The sequence below is a fragment of the Tachyglossus aculeatus genome, chromosome 1, assembly GCF_015852505.1.
Source record: "Tachyglossus aculeatus isolate mTacAcu1 chromosome 1, mTacAcu1.pri, whole genome shotgun sequence".
NCBI lineage: Eukaryota > Metazoa > Chordata > Mammalia > Monotremata > Tachyglossidae > Tachyglossus > Tachyglossus aculeatus.
The window spans coordinates 141,130,899-141,151,368 of record NC_052066.1 but is presented as its reverse complement, the minus strand read 5'-3'; the positions used below and the strand labels follow the sequence as shown (position 1 = coordinate 141,151,368).

Genomic DNA, 20,470 nt, shown 5'->3' with positions numbered 1-20,470 from the left:
TGGCCTAGCAGAAAGAGCACGGGCCTGGGAGTTGAAGGACCTGGTGCTAATCCTAGCTCTGCTATGTTCCTACAGTGAGACTTCTGTGTGTCTTTGGACGAGTCACGTAACTTCTCTGTGCCTCAGGTCCCTCATCTGCACAATGGGGTTTCAATATTTGTTCTCCCTCCTCCTTAGACTGTGGGCCTCATGTGTGATTATCTTGTATCTACCCCAGAGCTTACAGGCTCAGTGCAAAAAGCACGGGCTTTGGAATCAGAGGTCATGGGTTCAAATACCAGCTCCGCCAATTATCAGCTGTGTGACTTTGGGCAAGTCACTTCACTTCTCTGTGCCTCAGTTTGCTCATCTGTAAAATGGGGATTAGGGCTGTGAGCTCCCCCTAACCCCCCGCCCGGGACAACCTGATCACCTTGTAACCTCCCCAGCGCTTAGAACAGTGCTTTGCACATAGTAAGCACTTAATAAATGCCATCATTATTATTATTATTACAATACCTGGAACAGAGTTAGCACTTACAAAATGTCATTTTTATTATTCATTGAGAGGAGGGTAATGATTTTACTGTTTGGTGTCTGGTCTCCCACCAGGCTAAGGAGGCTACCTTTGTCCCTCTCTTGACAGATTTATTGATTGATCTTCCTGGATATTCAAGCTAGACATCTATTAGAGAGATTTTGACAGTACATTTCATTGGCTAGTGAACGCAAAATAGTGACCTCAGAAAGGTTTGGAGGACCACTGAGATTTTACTTTATTGTGATTCTTTAATAATAATAATGATGGCATTTGTTAAGCACTTACTATGTGCAAAGCACTGCTAGAATTATGCCCTGTGCAAGAGGAACTTATTGTTTGGGAAAAGGAAAGCTAAGAAAGTCAAATTAAAACAGTCTCCCCCCTTTGCGCTACTCGACTTGTTCCTTCTTTTAAAATAAAACCTCAATAAGAGGAGAGATTATTTGCTCTTTGGGGTCTATTAAGAAGTTCTTGTTTGAACCCATTAACTATTAGGGTTAATGAAGCCAGGAGGTCTTGAAGGCTAAGAAAAAAGGGTTGGTGAGAAAGAAGAGGAAATATGGTGGTCAGAATCTAAGGAATGTAATAATAATAATAATAATAATAGCATTTATTAAGCACTTACTGTGTGCAAAGCACTGTTCTAAGCGCTGGGGAGGTTACAAGGTGATCAGGTTGTCCCACGGGGGGCTCACAGTCTTCATCCCCATTTTACAGATGAGGGAACTGAGGCCCAGAGAAGTGAAGTGACTTGCCCCAGGTCACACAGCTGGCAATTGGCAGAGCCGGGATTTGAACACATGACCTCTGACTCCCAAGCCCGTGCTCTTTCCACTGAGCCACGCTGCTTCTCTGAGAATATCTGTTCTCTTCTTGATCTACTTTGGATTGATTCCTGAACAGCCTCAGCAAAGGCCAGTCTCAGAAACTGGATTCTCACCTTATGGATTCCTGGAGGAATAACTGTACTTCCCTCCAACACCACGTTTTTTTTAATGGTATTTGTTAAGTGTTTACTGTGTGTCAAGCCCTGTTCTAAGAACTGGGGCTAATCATTAATTTATTCAATCAATCATATTTATTGAGTGCTTACTGTGTGCAGAGCACTCTACTAAGTGCTTGGGAAGTACAAATCGGCAACATATAGACATGGTCCCTACCCAACAATGGACTCACAGTCTAGCAGGGGGAGACAGACAACAAAACAAAACAAGTAGACAGGTGTCAATACCATCAGAATGAATAGAATTATAGCTATATACACATCACTAATAAAAGAGTAATAAATTTGTACAAATATACACAAGTGCTGTGGGGAGTGGAAGGGGATAGGGCAGAAGGAGGGGGGTGGGTGGAGATGGGAAGGGGAGGAGGAGCAGGAGGAGAGGAAAAAGGGAAGGGGAGGAGGAGCAAGAGGAGAGGAAAAAGGGAAGGGGAGGAGGAGCAGGAGGAGAGGAAAAAGGGGAGGCTCCGTCTGGGAAGGCCCCTGGAGGAGGTGAGCTCTCAGTAGGGCTTCAAAGGGATGAAGAGAGCTAGCTTGATGGATGTGTGGAGGGAGGGCATTCCAGGCCAGAGGTAGGACATGGGCCAGGGGTCAACAGCGGGACAGGTGAGAATGAGGCACAGTAAGGAGGTTAGCGGCAGAGGAGCGGAGTGTGCAGGCTGGGTTGTAGAAGGAGAGAAGGGAGGTGAGGTAGGAGGGGGCGAGGTGATGGAGAGCTTTGAAGCCAGGAGTGAGGAGCTTTTGCTTGATTTGAAGGTTGATGGGCAACCACCGGAGATTTTTGAAGAGGGGAGTGACATGCCCAAGGTGTTTCTGTACAAAGATAATCCAGGCAGCATAGTGAAGTATAGACTGAAGAGGGGAAAGACAGGAGGATGGGAGATCAGAAAGGAGGCTGATGCAGTAACCCAGCAGGATAGGATGAGAGATTGAACCAGCAGAGCAGCGATTTGGATGGAGAGGAAAGGGCGGATCTTGGCGATGTGGAGGTGAAACCGGCATGTTTTGGTGACAGATTGGATGTGTGGGGTGAATGAGAGAGCAGAGTCAAGGATGACACCAAGGTTGAGAGCTTGTGAGATGGGAAGGATGGTAGTGCCATCCACAGTGACGGGAAAGTCAGGGAGAGGACAGAGTTTGGGAGGGAAGATAAGGAACTCTGTCTTGGACAGGATGAGTTTTGGAGATGGACCATAGGTGGGTGGGGAGGAATGGGGAAGCCCCCGGGAGCCCCGGGCCCAACTGTGATGCCCACCACAGCTGGGGTGACCCATAGGAAGGGAGTGACTCAGGTTGAACACAGTCCCTGCACCACAATTTCAGTATTGAATCCCCATTTTACAATTGAGGAAACTGAGGCACAGTAAAAGTGAAGTGACTTGCCCAAGTTCACACAGCAGACATGTGGCAGAGCTGGAATTAGAGCCCATGCCCTTCTGACTCACTGGATGGGCCTCTGTCCACTACGCCATGAGTGAAAGAGTGTGAATGGTCCATTGCAAAACAACTCTATTCCTGCCCAGAATGGGAGCCCCCTTCCTTAACCCTTAACAAATAACCTGTGTAAGTAGGAGCCCATAATCTTGCTTGCTCCATCTCCTGAGTGCCTAGTAATAATAATAATGATGTTATTTCTTAAGCACTTACTATGTGCAAAGCACTGTTCTAAGCGCTGGGGTGGTTACAAGATGATCAGGTTGTCCCCCGGTGGGCTCACAGTCTTAATCCCCATTTTACAGATCAGGTAACTGAGGCACAGAGAAGTTAAGTGACTTGCCCAAAGTCACACAGCTGACAATTGGCGGAGCTGGGATTTGAACCCATGACCTCTGACTCCAAAACCCATGTTTTTTCCATTGAGCCATGCTGCTTCTCCTACAGTGTTCTGCTTACAGTAAGCGCTCCATAAATACAATTGATTGACTGATTGCTGAGGAGGCGGCAACAGAACCCAGCTCCTTCTGACTCCCAAGCCTGTACTGTATCCTCTTGGTCTTGCTGCTTCTCTATGCTAATCGTAGCTAGCAGTGTTTTAGGTCAATATTACACACCTCAGTGGGAGGTCACTGGTCCTGAGGTCTGCCCTGTCCCTCGCTGTCTCTAGGGAGTCTGTTGTGGCTCAGTGGAACAAGTTGAGAGGCAGCATGGCCTAGGTGAAATAGCACAGGCATGGGAATCAGAAGGACCTGGGTTCTAATCCTAGTTCCGCCACATGCCTGCTGTGTGACCTTAGGCAAGTCGCTTCACTTCTCTGGGACTCAGTCACCTCATCCCTAAAATGGAGATTAAGACTGTGAGCCCCGTGTGGGATGTGGACTGTGACCAACCTGATTAGGTTGTATCTTCTCCAGCACTGAGTATAGTGCTTGGCACATAGTAAGCATTTAACAAATACCTTAGGAGAAAAAAAAAAAGTGGTAGGGTCACTATGACTCCACTTTTCTGTTAGCAGGACCTTGACTGAGGTAAGAGAAATTTATCTGGGCCTTCTATAAAGAAAGACACACCAGTCACGCTGCCTGCATGCAAGCAGGACAGACGGCATCTTTCAGTTGTAGCCGCAGACTTCTGGACACTTTGACATCGCCTTTGTCAAAGGCATCGCCTTTGACGTCCCATAAAAAATGACACTAAGACTATTGTTGTCTGCCTCGTTGGTCTCACTGGAAAACAGACACCGGCCAAGCATCCAGGAGGAGCAGTGTGGCTCAGTGGAAAGAGCACGGGCTTTGGAGTTAGAGGTCATGGGTTCAAATCCCGGCTCTGCCAATTGTCAGCTACGTGACTGTGTGACTTTGGGCAAGTCACTTAACTTCTCTGTGCCTCAGTTACCTCATCTGTAAAATGGGGATTAAGACTGTGAGCCCCTCGTGGGACAACCTAATCACCTTGTAACCTCTCCAGTGCTTTGAACAGTGCTTTGCACATAGTAAGTGCTTAATAAAAAAATGCCATCATCCAAAACAGCTGACACAGATGGGCAAGGGCAGTGCTTCTTCCCCCAATCTCATTTTGCAAGATTAAGCAGTACCTGCGTCTGAGGTGAACATGGACCCGGTAAAATGTGATCCCGAGCAATATACCCCTAAGCTGTTCCCATGTGCTGAGGCGAGGCCAGGGGCATCACTTCCCAGCTCCAAGAAAAGCCACAGCCGCTGGGCAGGAAAGTAGAATAAGATGACCCTATTGTTGTCTCTGGGGTGGCTTTGGGGCAAGCACTTAGTAAAAGAGCTCTGCACATAAGTGCTCAATAAATGTGAGTGCTGTGCACATAGTAAGCGCTTAAGAAATGCCATTATTATTATTATTTGTTATTAAATGTGATTGATGGGTTGATTGAGTTGCAGAGTTGGGGAAGCTGGGAACCCTGGAGGATGGCGGTTTCAAAGGCAGAATTGCAGGAGTGGTGACACACACAGAAATCTTAATGCTTTTCGGGGCAGGATCCCTGTGCTTTCTCCTCCATCATCATCATCAATCGTATTTATTGAGCGCTTACTATGTGCAGAGCACTGTACTAAGCGCTTGGGAAGTACAAATTGGGAACATATAGAGACAGTCCCTACCCAACAGTGGGCTCACAGTCTAAAAGGGGGGAGACAGAGAACAAAACCAAACATACTAACAAAATAAAATAGAATAGATATGTACAAGTAAAATAAATAAATAAATAAATAGAGTAATAAATATGTACAAACATATGCATCTCCCCATCGCCCCCCCACCCCCCGCCCCAACAAACACACTCAAAATCTGAGCCCACCAGCCCCATGGTAGGCTTCCAGGAGTTCATAATGGTAATATTATTGTTATCGTTATCATAATCAATCAATGATATTTATTGAGGGCTTATTATACAGAGAATTCATTCAATAGTATTTATTAAGCACTTACTGTGTGCAGAGCATGGTACTAAGCACTTGAGAAAGTAAAATAATAATAATAATGGCATTTATTAAGTGCTTACTATGTGCCAAGCACTGTTCTAAGCACTGGGGAGGTTACAAGGTGATCAGGTTGTCCCATGGGAGGTTTACAATCCTAATCCCCATTTTTGCAGATGAGGTAACTGAGGCACAGAGAAGTGAAGTGACTTGCCCAAAGTACAGCAGTAGTGACATTGCTCCTGGTGACGTTGCCGATGGAGGCGTCCGCGTACTGGTCCTGGGTGGCTGCCACTTTGCTGGCAAATGTGTCTGGAGTGGGGGAAAAGAGAAAGCAAAGGACTCTAAACTGGGAGACTAAAGAAGGGGTGCTAGTCCCGGCTCCATCACTTATCTGCTGTGTGACCTTGGGCGAGTCACTTCAATTCTCTGGGCCTCAATCTCCTCATCTGCAAGATGGGGATTCAATACATGTGCTCCATCCTACTTAGAGTGTCAGCCCCATATGGAAGCTGATTAGCTCGTATCTACCCCAATGCTTAGTAAAGCGTTCGGCACCTAATAAGCGCTTAACAAATGCCACAATTGTTATCAACAAGGGGTCTCACAGGGGAGCTCCCATCATGCTCTCGTGAATGACCCAATCAAAGGTGGGATTTGGGATTCAAGGGTGATTCAAGCAAGCCCAGAATCACTGGCTCCCACTATCAGGCAGGTGTACTATTCATTCAATCGTATTTATTGAGCGCTTACTGTGTGCAGAGCACTGTACTAAGCGCTTGAGAAGTACAAGTTGGCAAAATATAGAGACGCTCCCTACCCAACAGCGGGCTCACAGTCTAGAAGGGGGAGACAGATGCCGTTTTTGTCAGCCAATTGTTTATTTGGATCATTATATTCGCAAATATTTTTATATCTGTCTCCCCTGTTGGTAAACTCAGGGTGTGCACGGGAGTGTGCCTTGAGCTTTTGGTTTTTATGTTTTGTTTTGTTTTCATTGCAATTGATAAGTGCTTACTATTTGCCAGGCACTGTACTAAGCACTGGGGTAGATATAAGCTATTCAGGTTGGCACAGTCTCCGTCCCACATGGGGCTTACTGACCAAATCAGCGGGAGGAGATTTTAATCCCTATTTTACAAATTGTCTAACTGAGGCCCAGAGAAGTTAAATGAATTTCCCAAACTCACACAGCAGACTAGTGGCAGAGCCAGGATTAAAACCCAGACCCACTGATTCCCAGATTCCACTAGAAGCTATTCAGTTTAGCAACACCTAGGGAAGCAGTGAGGCCTGTGGAAAGAGTACCTGGCTGGCAGTCAGGGAATCTGGGTTCTATTTCCAGCTCTCCGACTTTTGCGCTGGGTGAACTTGAGCAATCACTTCTCATTTCAGGACCTCAGTTACCTCATCTGTAAATTGGGAATTAAATGCCTGTCCTCCCTCCTCTTTAGGCTGTGAGCTCCTTGTGGGCCAGGAACTCTGTCTATCCTGTTGTTCTATCTATCCCAGTGCTTAGCATGGTGTTTGAGTAAGTGTTTAACAAGTACTATAGTCATTATTAACATCAATGCAGTGTATTCATTCATTCAATCGTATTTATTGAGCACTTACTGTGTGCAGAGCACTGTACTAAGCACTTCCATACTCAGTGGTTGCTCCATAGATGACAGCGCTACTACTTCTACTCTGACAAAATTTAAGGGGTTCCAGTCAAGACCGACCCAAAATGATGGATTTCTGAACTGTTAGATCATTGAAGCCTGTCTCCTCTTCCACCTAAAAAGTCTGCCCCGTTGCATCCTCATATTCAAAACAAAAATTTGGTCCCTGTGGCCTTGGTGGGGATAATGTTCTTCCTCAGAGGTCATAACTATAATAATATTTATTCAATGCTTACTGTGTATATAGTGCTGATGTAGTACAGGATAATCAGATCAGATTAGAGAAACAGTGTGGCTCAGTGGGAAAGAGCACGGGCTTTGGTGTCAGAGGACATGGGTTCAACTCCCGGCTCCGCCACTTGTCAGCTGTGTGACTTTGGGCAAGTCACTTCACTTCTCTGGGCCTCAGTTCCCTCATCTGGAAAATGGGGATGAAGACTGTGAGCCCCACGTGGGACAACCTCATCACTTTGTATCCCCCCAGCGCTTAGAACAGTGCTTTGCACATAGTAAGCGCTTAATAAATGCCATTATCATCATCCGACAAAGTGGCATTCCTACATGAGGTTCTCTAAGAAGGAGAACAGGTATTTAGTTTCCATTTTACAGATGAGGAAGCTAAAGCACAGCCTCCTTAGCTCACAGTCCAACCCAAGCTGGTGGCCCCAGTGCCACCAGGGTGTGACGGGGATGGATGGGCACGAGGAGAACAGGTGCCCACCTGAAGGGCCCAGGGCCATGCCAGTGGTTGACAAGCTCCCTGTCTTTCCCCAGGCGAAGACGACGATGACGACGAATGTGGGGAGGAGAAGCTGCCCTCCTGCTTTGATTATGTGATGCACTTCCTGACGGTATTCTGGAAGGTCCTGTTCGCCTTCGTGCCCCCCACGGAGTACTGGAATGGCTGGGCCTGCTTCGTCGTGTCCATCCTCATGATCGGCCTCCTGACGGCCTTCATCGGCGACCTGGCCTCCCACTTCGGCTGCACCATCGGCCTGAAGGACTCCGTGACCGCGGTGGTCTTCGTGGCCCTCGGGACCTCGGTGCCAGGTAGGGAGCCTCGAAAGGGTCAGCCAGCCTGTTCCGCTTCAGCTAGAAGACGATTCTGCTCGGAGATCCCTCTAAATCATCATCATCATCATCAATCGTATTTATTGAGCGCTTACTATGTGCAGAGCACTGTACTAAGCGCTTGGGAAGTACAAATTGGCAACATAAATCCCTAAATCCATAAATCTCTAAATCCCTCCTACCTAAACTGTGAGCCCCACGTGGAACAGGGATCCTTTTAGTACTACGCTTAGTACAGTGATCTACACACCGTAAGCAATCAATAAATACGTTTTGTTTTGTTGTCTGTCTCCCCCTTCTAGACTGTGAGACCGTTGTTGGGTAGGGGCCGTCTCTATTGGTTGCCAACCTGTACTTCCCAAGCGCTTAGTACAGTGCTCTGCATACAGTAAGCGCTCAATAAATATGATTGAATGAATAAATATGATTGAATAAACAATCTGATAGACTTGTATTTACCCCAATGCTTAGAACAGTGCTTGACAAATAGTAAATGCTTAACAAATACCCCAAAAAGAAAAAATAAATAAAAGCTCCCACTTCCTAATAGCAGATAGCAAAATGCATTTTTCTACTTTTTCCCAAGCACTTTGTCGTGAAATAATCTCCCATCATCCTGGTAGGATGCCACTCATGGCACGCCATAGGGCACTTATTCATACAATTCTGGGCAGGGGACAGACCAGCTGAAAGCCAGTCTGGTAGAAACCAAGATGAAAGGCCACCCTAGATCCTTGTGAGGTAGGAAGAGGCAGGCATTGTTATTCGCATTTTACAGAGAAGGAAACTTAGGCACAGTGGACTGACTGCCCATTCATTCATTCATTCAGTTGTATTTATTTAGCGCTTACTGTGTGCAGAGCACTGTACTAAGTGCTTGGGAAGTACAAGTTGGCAACATATAGAGATGGTCCCTACCCAACAACGGGCTCACAGTCTAGAAGGGGGAGACAGACAACAAAACAAAACATGGACAGGTGTCAAGTCATCAGAATAAATAGAAATAAAGCTAGATGTACATCATTAACAAAATAAATAGAATAGTAAATATGTACAAGTAAAATAGAGTAGTAAATCTGTACAAACATATATACAGGGTGCTGTGGGGAAGGGAAGGAGGTAGGGTGGGGGGATGTGGAGGAGGAGAGGAAAAAGGGGGCTCAGACTGGGAAGGCCTCTTGGAGGAGGTGAGCTCTCAGTAGGGCTTTGAAGGGAGGAAGAGAGCGAGCTTGGCGGATGGGCGGAGGGAGGGCATTCCAGGCCAGTGGGAGGATGTGGGCTGGGGTCGACATCAGGACAGGCAAGAACGAGGCCCAGTGAGGAGGTTAGCAGTGGCAGAGGAGCAGAGGTTGTGGGCTGGGCTATAGAAGGAGAGAAGGGAGGTGAGGTAGGAGGGGGTGAGGGGATGGACAGCCTTGAAGCCGAGAGTGAGGAGTTTTTGCTTGATGCATAGGTTAACTGGTAACCACTGGAGATTTTTGAGGAAGGGAGTAACATGCTCAGAGCGGTTTCTGCATTGTCACCCTTCTGCCCAGTGGCTGAACTAGGCTTTGAACCCGGGTTTTCTGACTCTTGCTTGACGACTTGGCGTAGCAACTTATAAATTGGATGGTAAAAAAGGGCACTTTCATCAACCATGAAGTGACATTGCATCCACATGCCTTCTGGTCCAGAGACTAGAGGAGTCTATGGAAAGAAAATCTCCAAAGCACCTGGTTATGACGATCAATTAATCAATCAATCCATGGTATTTATTGAGCTCTTGCTGTGTACAGAAAACTGTACTAAGCACCATGAGAAAGTAAAATACAGAGAAGTCAGTAGGCCTGTTTCCTGCCCAGAAGGAGCATACAGTCTAAAGAGAGAGTCAGACAGTTACACAAATAAATAACTTACAAATGAGCGCTGTGGGGCTGAGGATGGGGTGAATTCCGAATGCCCAAAGATAACTGCAAGGATTTCATTTAGCAAGTAGGGAGCTTGGAGATAAAGAAATGGTAGCACCAGTGTCAGCTGACAAGCAGCACCCTCAAAGCCTCATTCATAAGTGTTTACTTTCAAGCATATTTATTAAGCACTTACTATATGCAAAGCGCTGTCCTAAGCACTTGGGAGAGTACAATATAACAATAAACAGACACATTTCCTGCCCACAATGAGCTTAGAGTCTAGCAGAGGAGATAGACAACTAATTTATAAATGAATACATTACAGATATATGCATTCATTCATTCATTCAATCGTATTTATTGAACGCTTACTGTGTGCAGAGCAATGTACTAAGCGCTTGGGAAGTACAAATCGGCATAAATGCTGTGGGGCTGGGAAGGGGAATGAATGAAGGGAGCAAATCAGGGCGACAGAAAGGAGAGGGAGAAGAGGAAAGGGGGGCTTAGTTGTGGAAGGCCTCTTATATGAGATGTGCTTTCAATAAGACTTTGAAGGGGGGAAGAGTAATTTTCTGTCAATCATCAATGGTATTTATTGAGCACCAACTATGTGCAGGGCACTGTACTAAGCACTTGGGAAAGTACAGTACAACAGAATTAGTGGGCATCTTCCTTGCCCATAACAAGCTTACAGTCTAGAGGGGGAGACTGTCATTAATATAAATAGAGAAGCAGCGTGGCTCAGTGGAAAGAGCCCGGGCTTTGGAGTCAGAGGTCATGGGTTCAAATTCCGGCTCTGCCAGTTGTCAGCTGTGTGACTTTGGGCACGTCACTTCACTTCTCTGTGCCTCAGTTCCTTCATCTGTAAAATGGGGATGAAGACTGTGAGCCCCCCATGGGACAACCTGATCACCTTGTAACCTCCCCAGTGCTTAGAACAGTGCTTTGCACATAGTAAGCACTTAATAAATGCCATTATTATTATTATTATTAATTAACTTATCTATAATACATAATTGAAATATATCTACAAAAGTGCTATGGAGTTGGGGATTGGGCTGCAGAGCAAATGTCCAGGGATCACTGATCCAAGGGCATAGATGATGCAGAGGGAGAGCACGCTGGGGAATCAGGGAAAGCCTCTTGGAGGAGCGGAGACCTTAATAGTGTTTTGGAGGTGGAGAGGGTGGTGGTCTATCACATTTGGTCTAACATATGGTCTAACACATTCCCATGTGGCTGCCTGTCAACCTACGCATCAAGCAAAAACTCCTCACTCTCGGCTTCAAGGCTGTCCATCACCTCGCCCCCTCATACCTCACTTCCTTTCTCTCCTTCTCCAGCCCAGCCCGCACCCTCCACTCCTCTTCCTCCGCTAACCTCCTCACTGTACCTCGTTCTCGCCTGTCCTTCCGTCGACCCCCAGCCACATCCTCCCCCTGGCCTGGAATGCCCTCCTTCCGCACATCCGCCAAGCTAGCTCTCTTTCTCCCTTCAAAGCCCTACTGAGAGCTCACCTCCTCCAGGAGGTCTTCCCAGACTGAGCCCCCTCTTTCCTCTCCCCCTCCCCATCCCCCCACCCTACCCTTCTTCCCCGCCCCAAAGCACCTGTATATACGTTTGTACAGATTTATTACTCAATTTATTTTACTGGTATATATTTACTATTCTATTACAACATAAATAGTAAATAAATATTACAAATTAAATATTTTGTTAATTATGTACATTTAGCTTTAATTCTATTTGTTCTGACGACTTGACACCTGTCCACATATTTTGTTTTGGTGTCTGTCTCCCCCTTCTAGACTGTGAGCCCGTTGTTGGGTAGGGACCGTCTCTATATGTTGCCAACTTGTGCTTCCCAAGCACTTAGTACAGTGCTCTGCACACAGTAAGCACTCAATAAATGTGATTGAATGAATGAATGAATTTGGAGGGAGAGGGAGTTCCAGACTAGGAGGAAGACATCAGTTGTAAGATAGATGAGATCAGGGCACGGTGAGTAAGCACAGAATGTGTGGGCAATGATGTGAGGTAGAATGGGGCAAGCTGATTGAGTGCTTTAAAGCCAATGATCAGGCATTTTTGATCGACACGGTGGTGGATGGGCAACCAGTGGAGGCTCTTGAGGAGTGGAGAAACACAGAATGAATGGTTTTGTAGCAAAATGATCAGGGCAGCAGAGCAAAGTATGAACTGGTGTGGGGAGAGGCAGGAGGTGGGGAAGCCACCAAGGAGGGTGATACAATAATCAAGGCGGGATAAGATAAGTGCTTTGGATTAATTTGAGAGCATTTCTGGATGGAGAGGATAGGGTGGATTTTAGCAATTTTGTGAAGGTTGAACCAACAGGATTTGGTGACAGATTGAATGTGTGGGTTTAATGAGAGAGAGGAGTCCAAGGTAATGCCAAGTTTATGGGCTTGTGAGACAGGGAGGATGGTGGGGCTGTCTACCTGATGGGAAAGACAGGGGGAAGACAGAATTTGGGTGGGAAGATGAGGAGTTCTGCTTTGGACATAATAATAATAATAATGATGATGATGATGATGGCATTTATTAAGCACTTACTATGTGCAAAGCACTGTTCTAAGTGCTGGGGAGGTTACAAGGTGATAGTTTGTCCCCCTGGGGGCTCACAATCTTAATCCCCATTTTACAGATGAGGGAACTGAGGCACAGAGAAGTTAAGTGATTTGCCCAAAGACACACAGCTGACATTTGGCGGAGCCGGGATTTGAACCCATGACCTCTAAGTCCAAAGCCTGGGTTCTTTCCACTGAGCCATGAGTTTGAGGTGTCCAAGTAGAGATGTCACAGAGGCAGGAGGAAATACGAGACTGCAGAGAGAGGAGATCAGGGCTGGAGATGTCGATTTGGGAATCACTCTCATTAGGTTGGAGCTGTGGGAGTGAATGAGTTTTCTGAGGGAGTGGGTTTGGTTGGAGAATAGAAGGGGACCCAGAATTGAGCCTTGAAGTACTCCCACAATTAGTGGGTGGGAGGCAGAAGAGCTCACTCACTTGTAGAAAACAATCAGATGCAGAATGACTGAGGGTTGTGGGTTACGGGGAGCCTATGAGTAACATCTGAGCCAGAACCTTGAGTGCTGCTACCTTTGCAAGAGCACACTTGTCCACTCTGAGATCTTGGGCAAATCACATCACTTCTCTGTTCCTCAGTTGCCTCATCTGTAAAATGGGGATTAAGACTGTGAGTCAATCCATCAATCAGTCGTATTTATTGAGCGCTTACTGTGTGCAGAGCACTGTACTAAGCGCTTGGGAAGTACAAGTTGACAACATATAGAGACAGTCCCTACCCAACAGTGGGCTCACAGTCTAAAAGAGTCCCATGTGGGTTATGGACTGTGCCCAACTTGATTAGCTTGTATCTACCTCAGTACTCCAAACAGTGTCTGGCATATAGTAGGTGCTTAACAAATCCCATAAAAAGGGCTTAATAAATACCATTGATAAAAATGATAGTTATCATAATTGTGGTAGTTGTTATGTTATTAAGTATTTGTTGTGGGAAGCAGCGTGGCTCAGTGGAAAGAGTACGGGTTTAGGAGTCAGAGGTCATGGGTTCTAATCCCGGCTCCACCACTTATCTACTGTGTGACTTTGGGCATGTCACTGAACTTCTCTGTGCCTCAATTACCTTATCTGTAAAATGGGGATTAAGACTGTTAGCCCCATGTGGGACAACCTGATTGTCTTGTATCCCCCCAGTGCTTAGAATAGTGCTTGGCACATAGTAAGCGCTTAACCAATGCCATTATTACTATTATTATTATTATTATTATTAATTGCTTGCTGTGTGCCATGCACTGTACTAAGTGCTGGTGTAGATACAAAATAATTGGGTTGAATCCCTGTTCTCCATGGGGCTCTTGGTCTAAATCCTCATTTTACAGATGAGGTAACTGAGGACAAGGGAAGTGAAGTGACTTGCCCAAAGTCATATAGCAGACAAGTGGCAGAGCTGGGATTAGAACCCAGGTCCTTCTGACTTTGGGCCCCTGCTCTTTCCCCTAGGTTACAGCTTCTTGCTACTACTGCTTCACTGCTGCTACTATTAGCACTACTACTATTTCTAATTCTTTTGGATTACATTTCCCAAGCATTTAGTAGAGTGCTCTGCACATAATAAGCACTCAATAAATGCCACTGAATGAATGAGTGAGTATTAGAGAAGTGTTAGAGAATCAGTGTGGCTCAGTGGAAAGAGTATGGGCTTTGGAGTCAGAGGTCATGGGTGCAAATTCCGGCTCCACCAGTTGTCAGCTGTGTGACTTTGGGCAAGTCACTTCACTTCTCTGGGCCTCAGTTCCCTCATCTGTAAAATGGGGATTAAGACTGTGAGCCCCACATGGGGCAACTGATCACCTTGTACCTCCTCAGTGCTTAGAACAGTGCTTTGTACACAGTAAGTGTTTAATAAATGCCATTATTATTATTATTGCCAAGCTGGATTAGTTTGAAATTGGAGGATGTGAAGGAAAGTCCTCTTACTCAGAAAACCTATAGACTCTGAAGTTTCTGTTTAAGCTTCTTATGGGTGGGTTTTTGCCTCTTTCTCAGCACCTGATGGGTCCCGATATGACATAGCAACACTTTCTTTTAAAAATGATATTTTCTTTTTAAAATGGTATTTGGCTTACTATGTGGCAGACTCTGTTTTAAGTGCTGCTGTAAATATTAGATAATAGATATTAGATAATATTAGATAATAGATATTAGATAATGAGTTTGGACTCCTTACATGTCCCATACAGGTCCCACAGCTTAATCCCCATTTTACAGGTGAGGTAACTGAGGCACAGGGAAGTTAAGTGACTTGCTCACTGTTACATAGCAGACAAGTGACGGAGCCGGGATTAGGAACCCAGGGCCTCAGTGAGTGCTCTTTCAACTAAGCCCCTCTGCTTCTTACTTCTAATTTAATTAATAATAATTGTAATAATAATAATGATAATGGTACTTGTGAAGCGCTTATGATGTGCCAAGCCTGGACTAAATACAAGTTAATCAGGTTTGCCACAGTCCCTTTCCCACATGGGGCTCACAGCCTTATTCCGCTTTTACAGATGAGGTAACTGAGGCACAGAAAAGTGAAGTGATTTGTCTGAGGTCACATAATTAATGAGGGAGGTGCTGGCTGCTGAAGTGGGTAACCTTGCCACCATTCTGTATTGCCCAAGGGTGACTCTGTGGTGGTGGAAATGGAGTGGCCACTGGGCAGGCGTAGGTGGGGGAGGGATGCTGTCATGCATCAAAGAGTGAGTTCCAGCCATGTCTGTGGTGACCAAGAGCACCTATCTGGGCTGACTGGTGTGTCTCACGTTTTTCATTTGTGGAGGAAATGGAGAAAGAATCAGGCAGGTTAAACCTCATTCTAGCCTAGGAACTTATTCCTTGGTGAGTGCATAGGTGTGTGTCAGGGAAGTCTGTTTTTGAGGAGGAGTTGTGTGGAAGAGGACCCTGGCTCAGTCAATCAATCAATCAATAGTATTCATTGAGTAGCTACTATGTGCAGAATGCTGTGCTAAGTGTGCCAGGGAGAGTAAAATATAACAGAATTGGTAGACACTTTCTCTGCCCACAATGAGCTTGGATGGGAACAGACAGTGCGTGAGAGAGAAGTGCATGATGAAAAACAGTTACAACCTTGTATGCGCTCAATAAATACAATTGATTGATTGATTGACATGCTCAGCTGAGCAGTCTCTAAACGAAGGATGTAATCCTAAATGATGACAGCGATCAGGTAATCAAGCAGTATATATCTGACTACCAGGCTCCTGAAGATGAATCCTGTCTACATCCTGCCTAAGATACAGTGACAAGAATTGCATGTGGAAATATGTGTGGACATTCCAGGCTTTATACAGTTGGAAAACTGCCTTTTGTTTCGCTTGTTTTAAAGTGTTACGTTGGGGGCCGTTTTGATGGTGACCGTGCTGGCCTCTTTGAAATCCGGTAGCATCTCCATCAATCGATGGTACTTATTGATCACTTACTGTGTGCAGAGCACTGTACTAGATGCTTGGGAGAGTACAACAGAGTTGGCAGATACTGCTCACAAAGAGGTGACAGACTAGAGGGGAAGACAGACATTAGTTTAAAACTAATAAATCATGGATATATGCAAAAGTGCCATGGGATTGAGGATGGGTTGAATACCATGTGCCCCAAGGGTACATATTCAAGTGTATAGATGATATGTAAGGGAGAGGGAAGGCCTCTTGGAGAAAATGTGAGCTTAATAAGGTTTTGAAAGTGGTGAGAGTGGTGGTCTGGAATATTTGGAGGGGGAAGGAGTTACAGGTCAAAGGGAGGATGTGGGAAAGGGGTTGGTGCTGAGATAGATGTGATCGGAGCACAGTGAGAAAGCTGACCCTAGCTGAGCTGACACTAGCGGGCTGGGCTATAGTTGGAGATCAGTGAGGTGAGATAGGATGGGGTGAGCTGACAGTGCTTTGAAGTCAATGGTAAGGAGTTTCTGTCTGATGCAAAAGTGGATGGGCAACTGCTGGAGGTTGTTGATGAGTGGGGAGATGTGAACTGAATGTTTTTGGGGTGTTTTTTTTTTCAGAAAAGCAATCTGTGCAGCAGAGTGAAGTATTGACTGGAATAGGAAGAGACAGGAAGCAGGGAGGTCAGTGAGGAAGGCAGATTCAGTAATCAAAGTGGGTAGGATAAATGTTTGGATCAGCAGAGTAGCGGTTTGGATGGAGAAGAAAGGGCAGATTTTTAGCTTGGTTGTGAAGGTAGCACTGACAGGGTTTGATGAGAATGAATTTTGGGGCTGTGTGAGAGAGCTGAGTCTCAGATAATGCCAAGTTTTAGGGTTTGTGAGATGGAGGGTTAATAGCATTGTCTGAAGGGTTAGGAAATACTAGGGAGGACAGGGTTTGAGGGGGAATATAAGGAGTTCTTTTCCATGTGGTTCATGTTGAAGAAAAAATTGTGGAGGCATACACACAGTACGTTTCCTCCTTGTGCATAAAGCACAACAGTAATACCACCAGATCAGGTAATTCCACATCCTGAGACTCTGTATGGATAGACTCAATCAATCAATCGATCAATGGTATTTATTGAGTCACTTACTATGTGGAGAACCCTGCACTAAGAGCTTGGGAGAGTACAATATAACAGAATTAAAAGAAGCAGCGTGGCTCAATGGAAAGAGCACAGGCTTCGGAGTCAGAGGTCATGGGTTCAAATCCCAGCTCCGCCAATTGTCAGCTGTGTGACTTTGGGCAAGTCACTTAACTTCTCTGGGCCTCAGTTCCCTCATCTGTAAAATGGAGATTAAGACTGTGAGCCCCACGTGGGACAACCTGATCACCTTGTATCCTCCCCAGCGCTTAGAACAGTGCATTGCACATAGTAAGCACTTAACAAATGCCATCATCATCATCATAATTCATTCATTCAATTGTAGTTATTGAGCATTTACTGTGTACAGAGTACTGTACTAATAGCTTGGAAAGTACAATTCAGCAACAGAGACAATCCCTACCCAACAACAGGCTCACAGTCTAGAAGTGGGGAATTAGCGGATGTGTTCCCTGCCCATAACGAGCTTACAGTTCTAGGGTTGGGAGATTCAAGCAGTTCTCACACTCCTGTCTGAACCTTTTCCCTAAACCCCATTTTGGTGTCACTGGTTCTCTGAGCCCAAGTTTCAACCTGAACTGGTGATCCACAGGATCTCAGAAGTGTCCATTTTCTGTCAGCATGGGTACTTTATAATTGTGGTATTTGTTAAGTGCTTACTGTGTGCCAAGCACTGTACTAAGTACTGGGGTAGATAGAAGAGAAGCAGCATGGCCTAGTGGCAAGAGCAGGGGCTTGGGAGTCAAAGGACATGGGTTCATTCATTCATTCAATCGTATTGAGCACTTACTGTGTACAGAGCACTGTACTAAGCGCTTGGGAAGTACAAGTTGGCAACAGATAGAGACGGTCCCTACCCAACAATGGGCTTACAGTCTAGAAGGAGGAGACAGACAACAAAACAAAACATGTGGACAGGTGTCAAGTCATCAGAATAAATAGAAATAAAGCTAGATGCACATCATTAACAAAATAAATAGAATAGTAAATATGTACAAGTAAAATAAATAGAGTAATAAATCTGTACAAACATATATACAGGTGCTGTGGGGAGGGGAAGGAGGAAGGGCGGGGGGAATGGGGACGAGAAGAGGAAAAAGGGGGCTCAGTCTGGGAAGGCCTCCTGGAGGAGGTGAGCTCTCAGTAGGGCTTTGAAGAGAGGAAGAGAGCTAGCTTGGCAGATGTGTGGAGGGAGGGCATTCCAGACCAAGGGGAGGACGTGGGCCGGGGGTCGACGGCAGGACAGGCGAGAACGAGGTACGGTGAGGAGGTTAGCGGCAGAGGAGCAGAGGGTGTGGGCTGGGCTGGAGAAGGAGAGAAGGAAGGTGAGGTAGGAGGGGACAAGGCGATGGACAGCCTTGAAGCCAAGAGTGAGGAGTTTTTGCTTGATGCGTAGGTTGATTGGCAGCCACTGGAGATTTTTGAGAAGGGGAGTAACATGCCCAGAGTGTTTCTGCACAAAGATGATCCGGGCAGCAGCATGAAGTATAGACTGAAGTGGGGAGAGACAGGAGGATGGAAGATCAGAGAGGAAGCTGATGCAGTAATCCAGTCGGGATAGGATGAAAGCTTGAACCAGCAAGGTAGCGGTTTGGATGGAGAGAAAAGTGTGGATCTTGGGAATGTTGTGGAGGTGAGACCAGCAGGTTCTAGTCTTGACTCCGCCACGTGTCTGCTGTATGATCTTGGGCAAGTCACTTATCTATGCCTCAGTGACCTCATCTGTAAAATGGGGATTGAGACCGTGAGCCCCACATGGGGCAACCTAATTACGTTGTATCTACCCCAGCACTTAGAACAGTGCTTGGCACATAGTAAGCACTTAACAAATGCCATAATTATTATTATTACTATCATTATTATTATAAGATAATCAGGTTCCACGTGGGGCTCACCGTCTAAGTAGGAGGGAAGACATGCACTGAATCCCTATTTTGCAGATGGGGGAACTGAAATCCAGAAAAATGAAGGGACCTGACCACAGTCACACAGCAGACAAGTGGAGGAGGCAGAATTAGAACCCAGAGCCTCTGGCTACTAAGCCCATGCTCTTTTCACTGGGCCACACTGTTCCTTCTGCAAGGAATACTGCTGGGCTAGTGAGACAGAGAGCCCTGCTGGATGCTTTGCCATCTGGGGGGCTTGGATGTTGTTTTTCAAAATATTGCTTTACCACTGAGTGGTTGGAGTGTAATAACAGGAGTCAGGTGAAACCTAGAATCATAGCAAGGATTTCTGCCTGCTTGCGCTGCCTTAGTGATGCATGTTTAGTGTGATGTTGAGAAAAAGGCACAGTCTTTGGGCAAGGAACTGAAGGTTTTGGGCACCTTCAATCAATCAATCGATCAATACATCAATGGAGAAAGAAGACCAGGAGAAATCGAGTAGGCATTCATTTTCATTCCCTTTGTCTGTTTCAGAAATATATAACCTTGATATTCCAGTTGCAAACTGAGCTCATAATTAGCATTTTGATTTTGTTCTCATCTCTTTGATTTGACAAATTGAAAATTAAATGAAAGTCAGCAGTTATATTTTCAGAGGGAGGAGCCAATTCTTAGAGACTGGTGATCGTGGGTTATGTCTTAGCTACTATTATTGTTTTCCTTTATCCTTCAGGCCTCAAACTCTTCTACAGCTTCCTACCTTTTCACTAAATGCTGAAGTGAGCATGACTTTAATTCAGGGACTTTGTGTTTTATGATTTGAAAGAGATTTTAAATTATTTCTCTTGTTCATGAAACAACTTCAAGCTATTGAAAATTGTCTGATTTCCTTGCGAGTTTGGGATTTTCTAATTTCAGAGCACTGTACTAAGCCCTGGAAAGGTAAGCTACAAGATAATCACATGGAACATAGTCCCTTTACCACATGGGACTCCCAATCTAAGTGGAGGGAGAATAGGTCTTTAATCTGCATTTTATCAATGAGGAAACTGATGCACAGAGAAGTGAACTGACTAGCCCAAGGTCACACATCAGGAAAGTGGCAGAACACAGGTTTTTTGACTCAGAGGCCCATGCTCTTCACACTAGGCCACACCACTTCTTCAAACTGTCCATTTTTCAATATCTTAAAGGCAAAAGACTGCAAGAGTTCATTAGAGTTCATTAGAGAAGCAGCGTGGCTCAGTGGAAAGAGTCAGAAGTCATGGGTTCAAATCCCTGCTCCACCACTTGTCAGCTGTGTGACTTTGGGCAAGTCCCTTAACTTCTCTGTGCCTCAGTTACCTCATCTGTAAAGTGGGGATTAAGACTGTGAGCCCCCCGTGGTACAACCTGATCACTTTGTAACCTCCCCAGTGCT

The 20,470-nt window shown here is 45.6% G+C and overlaps 1 protein-coding gene across 6 annotated transcripts in view; it reads left to right on the top strand.

Moving 5' to 3' along the window:
- SLC8A1 (solute carrier family 8 member A1) overlaps positions 1 to 20,470 on the top strand; it is a 483,856-nt gene that overhangs the window by 443,459 nt on the left and 19,927 nt on the right. For all 6 annotated transcript variants that reach the window (XM_038758179.1, XM_038758105.1, XM_038757945.1 and 3 more), the window contains one exon: positions 7,846 to 8,121. In XM_038758179.1, the coding sequence (XP_038614107.1) occupies positions 7,846 to 8,121 (276 nt within the window). The remainder of the gene's footprint in view (positions 1 to 7,845; positions 8,122 to 20,470) is intronic.